This window comes from Phaseolus vulgaris, chromosome 7 (genome assembly GCF_051622355.1).
Source record: "Phaseolus vulgaris cultivar YP4 chromosome 7, ASM5162235v1, whole genome shotgun sequence".
NCBI classification, from domain to species: domain Eukaryota; kingdom Viridiplantae; phylum Streptophyta; class Magnoliopsida; order Fabales; family Fabaceae; genus Phaseolus; species Phaseolus vulgaris.
This window is the reverse complement of record NC_143504.1, coordinates 27,386,016-27,394,643: the sequence shown is the minus strand read 5'-3', so window position 1 is coordinate 27,394,643 and position 8,628 is coordinate 27,386,016. Positions and strand designations below refer to the sequence as shown.

At 40.4% G+C, this 8,628-nt stretch overlaps 1 protein-coding gene across 1 annotated transcript; it reads right to left on the bottom strand.

The window, feature by feature from the left end:
* Positions 1–6,433: 6,433 nt before the first annotated feature.
* Positions 6,434–8,397, bottom strand: LOC137816883 (ammonium transporter 1 member 2). Its single transcript, XM_068620044.2, has one exon. It carries the CDS (start codon positions 8,165–8,167, stop codon positions 6,635–6,637), a length of 1,533 nt encoding a protein of 510 aa, XP_068476145.1. The 5' UTR covers positions 8,168–8,397; the 3' UTR covers positions 6,434–6,634.
* Between the last annotated feature and the right edge of the window lie 231 nt (positions 8,398–8,628).

Below are 8,628 nucleotides of genomic sequence, written 5' to 3'. Positions count from 1 at the left end.
CCACGTCCGACGCATAAGTGAAAGCGAATTTTGCATCCGCTAACCTTAAATTAAATTAATACATATTTAATTAACCATTTTCCTAATGTTTTAAACATTTTAATTAAATCTTAATAAATTGAATTAAAACTTTAAATAAATTAATTTAATTTATTCAAACAAAAATTTATTTAATTTATACACACACAAAAATAATTTAATTTATACAACAAAAAAAATAATTTAATTTATACAAAAAAATAATTTAATTTATAAAAAAATAGTTTAATTTATACAACAAAAAATGAATTTAATTTATATAACAACAAATGAATTTAATTTATACAACAACAAATTAATTTAATTTATATAAAAGAATAAAAATTTAATTTATACAAAAAAAATTGATTTAATTTATATAACAAAAATAAATACATAATTCAATTAAACTTTGGTTTGGAAAACTATTTATCCTTACAAGTGTTATTTCTATCTACTATTATCTAAAAATAATCAATTTATTAATGTCTTGACGAAACCAAAAGATAACTCTTAAGGTGCGATATTGAAAAAAAGGTTCCCTATCAGATCAAACAATTCCATCAAATTAAGTATAATTGTATGTGTGATAACATCTACTACTAGAAATATCAATGAATCCTATTATTGAAGTTGCACAGGATACCCTTTTTTAGCCTTTACAATATAATTCTTAGTTCAACTTTTATCTTACTAACTACAAAAAAAAATAAAAAAAAATACATATGCTTCACCCAAAATGACAACGTGCTAGAGTTATAAACTTATAATCCAAAATCTAATGATCAAGTCTATTTCATGATTCTAAGTTCATTCTATACCTGACCCAATCGAAATGGAGTTATATATGTTACACTTATTAAGAACCTTAAAGATGTTTTTTTATTTAAACACGTTGCCTCCCAGGAGAAGGACCAACACGTTGCCGACCTAGAGGAGCTATTCACCACAATAGCCAAGTATGAGTTGAAGTTAAACCCCGAAAAGTCCGTATTCGAGGTAGAGAGAGGGAAATTCTTAGGGTTCCTTCTCACTGAGAGGGGAATAGAGGCAAACCCCGAGAAGTGTGCGACGATCATAGTTGTGAGGAGCTCGACCTCAGTGAAGGAGGTGTAGCAGTTGATGGGGCGAATGACCGCCCTGTCCCGGTTTGTATCAGCAAGAGGATAAGAGGCATCCCTATTTCCAGTGTTTAAAGAGGAACAACAGGTTTGTGTGCACAAACGAGTGTGAAGAATCGTTCCTCAAGCTAAAAGGGTACCTAGCCAACCCTCCGGTGCTTTGCAAGTCGCTACCAGGTACCCCCCCTTCGCCTGTATTTCGCCATTACAGAGCGGGCGATCAGCTCGGTCAGAGTCCAGGAGCAGGACCGTGTCCAGAGACCCATATATTTTGTTACCAAAGTACTACAGGGGCCCGAGGTGCGCTATCAGGCAATAGAAAAGGCGGATCTAGTAGTAGTTTTTGCAGCACGAATGCTCTGCCACTACTTTCAGAGTTTCACTGTGATCGTGATGATCGACCTTCCCATTCGTAAGGTCTTACAGAAGCCTAACATGGCGGGACGGATGGTGCGCGGGGCGGTTGTGCTATCTGAGTTCGATGTGCAATATGAGCCGAAAGGACCTATCAAGAGTCAGGTTTACGCTGACTTCGTGGTAGAGCTCTCCTTGACAGTCATACATCAAGACGAAGGAGATTTTCCAGTGGGTCCTCTCTGTAGACGGGTCTTTTAACCAGCAGGGTAGTGGGGCTGGCATTATCTTGGAAGGACCAAATGGATTACTGATCGAGCAGGCCCTACGATTTGCCTTCAAGGCTAGCAACAACCAAGCTGAATATGAGGCCTTGGTGGTAGGAATGTTGCTAGCCAAGGAGATGGGTGCTCGAAGCTTGTTAGTAAAGAGCGACTCGCTGCTGATAACTGGGCAGGTCACGGGCGAGTACCAGGCCAAGGACCCCCAGATGGATGCATACCTACAGTACGTCGTGCTCTCAAAAGAGGCTTTCGTAATGTTAGACTTGATACACATTCCCAGGGAACAGAATGCCCGAGTTGACTTGCTGGCAAAGCTCGCCAGCTCAGGCAGGGGGTGCAGACAGAGGACAGTCTTCCAGGAAACTTTAAAGACGCCCAAAACTAGCACAGGCTGCACGAAAGAGGCCTAGTGGGTAAGTGTCTTGGAAGGCGAAATAAGAGATCACCGATCATTGACCCAAGAAACGTTGAGGCTACGGTACCCAAGATAAGCACATACGACTTGTCAGTGGGAGAGACATTGCACATTTGCCTAGTCGACGAAGGTGAAACCTGGATGACACCCTATAGGCGTTACCTGGCTGATGGTTTGCTCCCACTGGAGGCAGCAGAAGCCAGGGTCGTCAAGATAAACGCAGGTAGGTATACTCTGGTCGATAGAAATTTATTCAGGCATGGCTACACTCACCCTATCCTGTCTTGTGTGAGTGGTGAGCAGTGCACACGTATCATGGCTGAACTCCATAAAGGTATTTGTGGGAGTCACATCGGCGGGCGAGCTCTATCGTCAAAGGCTGTTCGAGTAGGGTACTACTGGCCAACCATGAGGGAGGACTGCACGAGGTACGCAAAGCGATGCAAGTAGTGCCAACAGCACACGATTGGCATCATGCACCCCGGAGGAATTGCGGTCGATCCATAGTCCATGGCCTTTTCACACCTGGGGGATTGACATTTTGGGTCCGTTTCCTCTAGCAGTTCGTCAGATGAAGTACCTGGTGGTCGCGATCTAGTACTTCACCAAGTGGGTAGAGGCCGAGCCTGTTGTACATATAACAACTCACAAGGTTCAACACTTTGTGTGGAAGAACATAGTTTGCCATTTTGGAATCCCAAAACATTTAGTGTCCGACAATGACACCCAGTTCGCAAGTCAGCAGTTAGGCAATGCACGGAGCTCAACATCAAGCAGGTGTTCGCATCAGTTGAATACCCCAGACGAATGGACAGGTCAAATCTGCCAACCGTGTCTTGCTCAGGGGCCTAAGGAGAAGACTGGAGAAAGCCAAGGAAACTTGGGGAGACGAGGTCCCTAGAATTGTGTGGGCTTACCATACCACACCCCAATCCACCACCAAGGAGATGCCCTTTAGCCTAGTGTATGGATCGGATGCCATGATACCGTCAAGGTCCAGGAAAGTTCACCTCGTGGCTGAGGAGTCTAACGAGGAGATGAGGGTAAACTTAGACCTGCTCGACGAGGTCAGGGAGGAAGCGCGCATCAAGGTCGAAGCCTTGAAGAGAAGGGTGGAGTATAAGCACAAGTCAAAGTTGAAGCCTCGACAATTCCAGGTCGCCAACTTGGTAATGCGAAAGGCTCACCTTTACCAGTTGGAGAACAAGTTGTCTCCCAAGTGGACTGGCCCATTCCGCGTAATAGGGGTGCTCGGGAACGAAGTGTACAAACTTGAGACCTTGGAAGGCGGGATTATTCCCCGAACATGGAATTGAGCCAATCTCAAATTTTATATCAGTTAATCATACTATTGTACGTAGTTTGAATATTTACGGGGACACTCTTTTTCCCTTATCAGGGTTTTTTAATGAGGTCACCCAATAAAAAGTTATTTGAAAAATACGCTTGCGATACATTGTGAAACAGGGTTCCTATTAAACCTCCCCCTTGGGTAAATATGCCAAGGTCGGGAACAAACAGGGTTCTTAGTGAACCTCCCCCTTGTGTAAATACGCCAAGGTAGGGAACAAACAAGGCTCCTAGTGAACCTCTCCCTTGGGTAAATACGCCAAGGTTGAGAACAAACAGGGTTCCTAGTGAACCTCCCCCTTGGGTAAATACGTCAAGGTCGGGAACAAGCAGGGTTCATAATGAACCATGGTTCCTAGTGAACCTCCCCCCTTGGTAAGATTTCAAGGGTGGGAGTGAAGTCTTCCCTTGGTGAGATCCCAAGAGGAGAAGCAAAATCTCCCTTTTGAGAAAAGTAAGGCTCATGGAGGACCGTGCTACTTAAAGTAGGGGCGATGGTTGGTGTGCTACTAGTTGTCAAAATTGTTTCAAAACATACAAGTTAGCCGAAGTCAGAAAGAAAAACATTCATACACAGAGTGGGAAGCTTGGAAAAGGAAAACATTCATACATATATATGTGTACAAAATAGTTAGTTGTTCGTTAAGTTACTGATGTAAGCCAAAAATACATGAAGATGACCAAAGATGCTATACTTGAAGGGTCATATCAACAAGCAAATAAAGACTTCATTAATAGAAGAAATGGACAAGGCCCAAAGCATTTGAAGTTCTTCTTATTAGTCTTCTCAAAATACGACCCAAACCCAATTAATATTTTTTTTAATATCTTTATAATAGATTCTAAATAGAACATTAGAAGGGAAATAGTAGGAAAAGTCACTTTTCTAGAATAAGGAAGTGACTTAGATAGGGGCGGCATTTACATTGTCTTTTCATGTACCTTGCCTCTTCATTTACAAATGACTCTTCATGTATCTTACCTTGCATAATCGGTTCTCTATTCCTATATAAGGAGGAGCCTTGCTTTTGTAAACACAAGTTGAAAGTTGAATATTGAAATTGAAAGTGAAGTTACTCTCTTGAATTTGAGTGGTTTCTTTGTGAGACTTGCTCTCCTTCTCTTTGTCTTATCTTGTGGGTTGGGAATCCTCAAGTGGTGGCACTCTCACTCATCTTGGAGCCTTTCAACATCCAAGTGGCGTGATCACTCCCATTGTCTTCAACCACATAAGTTTCTTCAACTTTTCATCTTCTTCTTCCATACCCATTCTTTATCAAAAGCTCTAAAACATGTTTTGTTTCTTTTTCTTGATTTTCAATCGGTCAAATGTTGCTATTGAATGTTTCTAATCAATAGTTTGTCATTGGTTCTTGCTTTAATTGGTTAGAATTACTTGTTGATGTTCTATTTAGTTCATGTTCTTGAAATGGGTTTCCCATGGAGACAAATCTTAAAGACAATTGTAATTTGCATAAAGTGACAGTATGGAGAAGAATAGGAAGAAACATTTAAAAATGTACACCCAAGGCGAGAGAGAGAGAGAGATAAGATTTGGTATTTGCAGACTAAAGAGAAGATATTGATACATCAATTTCTTTTGGAGATCATATTCAGTAAGTATAAAAATTCATGTTTTCTTTTTGCTTATTTCTTTTATTACTATTAGTATATTTAAACTAAAAAATTTCACTATTGCATGGTATGTCCAAAATGGTTACTTGTAAAAACACACTCATATTCTGGATTAGTCACATATTTCTCCATAAGAAAATGGAAAAGAGGTCCAATAATTAAAGAATAATTTTATTATATATTCAATTTGCATTTATAGAACATGTGGTGAAGTTTGTGACACTTTGAGTATTGTAGTAATCTAACAATTAAGAATATGTTACTTACTCACACTTAGTCTTAATGTTGTATTATATACATTGTCGATAAATCTTTAAGATGATTTTATGCTTTATTTATGAGAAGTAAGATATTTTAGACAAAGGAAAATCAGAAGTTCATTTATCCATTAGAAAGATATGAGATTCAAATTTACTTAAGTTACCAATCAAAATTTTTATCTCACTTTTTCTTTTCTTAAGTTTACTTTCAGATTTTATGATAAAATTGGGTCTCTATTTTTAAGTACATCCTTTAAATTTTACATAAATTAATTACTTCATGTTAAATTTATATTCCTAAATTTATGTATATTTCATATAACATTTTGAAAAATTTAAATACGTATTTTTTTTTACTCAATTATTATTTTTCTACATTTTTCAATTCTTTTTAAAAATTTTAATATAATTTCTTTAATTAATTTTAAAATCAAACACGTAATCAATTTAATAAATTTAATTTAACTAACTTACATCAAAATTTTAAAATTAAAATATTTATTACAGTATATATATATATTTTTTAAAATAAATCAATCTGTAATAAAATTAAATATACAATAAACAATACAAAATTAAATATTTATTAAAATATTATAAATTTAAATTTAAAATAAATAATTTTTCAAAAACTAAAATATTTAAATATAAGAATGCGTCGACTAGGACACACGCAACATATTTCGTTTATAATTAGGCGTCAGTCTTCATCGATGCAAAATTTAATTTTAATTTTTTTTATTCTCTTTGTGGTCGGATTGTTCACGACATCAATCTTGCATCAATTTTTCATGGAATTGACCAACGGGAAAAAGTTAATCGCGAGTTTTTTTTTCTAGTAATAGTTTTTTTATTTTTGATCGGCATCTAGTAATAGTAATATGCTACGAAATTTTGGTGAATTACTTTGTAGGTTTAGGTGAGATGTAGTTGAGGTTTAGCAATGATAGTTTACAGATAACTTCATTAATGACGATATATATATTTGCGCGCATGTTGAAATACTAGATATATATTTGCAAAACGTTCTGGAAATATGGCTACATGAACTAAGGAGTTTTTAGTATAGTGTAGGATTACATTATTTTGGCCCAGGAAACGCACTAAAGTGACAGTATGGAGAAGCATAGGAAGAAACATTTAAAAATGTACACCCAAGGCGAGAGAGAGAGAGAGATAAGATTTGGTATTTGCAGACTAAAGAGAAGATATTGATAGAGGATGAAGTGAGAGATGAGGTGCAGCGGGGGGAGAGGGAGAAGTACTAGCAGGTTCTATTTTACGCATCATCAATCCTACGCCCCTGCTAGAACCATCTTCATCGTCATGGTACGCATAAGCAAATCCCCCATGCCTAGTCAAATCCATCCCTGCAGTTTCATCGTCCCTCGATATCCTCAACAGATTCATCTTATGAAGCCCGTAGAACAGCGGGCCCATCGTCGCTGTAACCCATCCACACACCACCACTATCTCAATCAACTGCGCCGCCAGCAACTTCCCGCCGCCATTCATCAACGCCCCGAACGGCCTCCCAATTCCATATATCTCCTCCACGTACTCCCTCTTCGCAAACAACCCCGTGAACAACACCCCCCAGGCTCCACATCCGCCGTGAAGCTGCGCCGCCTCCAAGGGGTCATCGTACTCCACTTTGGCTGCCAGCTTGTTAAGCGCAATCAAAACCCAGGCGGCCACGAACCCACACACTATCGCTGCCCACGGCTCCACAACCGCACAGCCAGAGGTGATGGCAGCGAACCCGCCAAGCAGGCCGTTACACACGTCGATCACGTTCCAGTGGCCCACCAATAACCGCTTGCTGAACAGCGTCGTCAGAGCCGCTGTGCTCCCGGCCAATGTCGTCGTGACAGCTGTCCTCCCTATCGCACTCCACTGACCTTTATAACTCGCGCCCCCGTACCCCTTCGCTATAGTAAAAAACGAACCGGGGTTGAACCCGTACCACCCGAACCATAATAGAAACGAACCTAACACAACCAAAGAAGAGCTGTGCCCGCGCAGGGCAACAGACCGGCCCGTCCGGTCGAACCGCCCGATTCTCGGGCCTTCAATTAAAGCCCCCCACAGGCCCGCTATGCCACCAACCATGTGAACCACTCCGGAGCCCGCAAAGTCGATGACCCCGGACCCAAACAAGACGTTCCCGTCGCTTCTGGTGGCGCTAGCCCAACCGTCCGCCGACCAGAACCAATGCGAAACGACGGGGTAAACAAAGCCGGTTAAAAAAGAAGAGTAAATGAGGTAAGCCACGAATTGAGTTCTCTCCGCGATAGAGCCGCTGGTGATTCCAGCGACGGCGATGGCGAAGGCCCACTGGTAGAGGAAGAAGCTGTAGTCGGCGGTGGGAATGGGGTAGTCTCTAAGGCCGAAGAAGTGGCGGCCGATGAAGCCGTTGGAAGGGGAACCGAAGGCGAAAGCGAAGCCGAAGAGGTAGTATGAGAGGCCGCCTGCGGCGGCGTCGAGGACGTTGGTGAGCATGATGTTCATGGTGTTCTTTGCTCGGACTGATCCGGCGCAGAGCATGGCGAAACCAAGCTGCATGGCAAAGACCAAATAGGCGGAGAAAAGAAGGTAGGTGTTGTCGACTGCGTAGGTGGTGTCGTTGAGCTTTCTCGAAATGGAATCGAATTGGTTACAGAGGTAGTGGGCGGCGGCGGTTTGGTTGATGAGTGTAGCGAGGTCGGAGGAGCATGAGAGAGAAGCCATGGCTGATGCAACTGAGTGTTGGAATGAGACACTAAGAAGTATGAAGAGAAGATGAATGGTTGTGAATGATTTTATATGATAGAATTGAGGAGAGCCACTTGCGGTTATTTTATCTGCTTCTGTTAGGTTTGATGGTTTAGAGAGCTGCAGAGAGCATCTTTTGAATTAAATGAGTTATAAATGATGTTCGCGAATATAGATCCTCCTCAAATATTATGTTCAAATACTATACATCCAATTTCGGATTCGTTGGCTTCTCCTCAACCCCTCCAACTTTTCTTTCCACCTTTCTTACTCTTCACAAAAAAATCAAATTAATTTCAATGGCGGATAATTTTTTTTATCTTATTATTTATTCTTACTTTTATATAACTTGTTCACAATCTATCCTTTTCAATAATAATGATATTGCAAAAATAAGTATTATTTGTGATGGATGAAAGTTACTTGTAAAGTGGTGC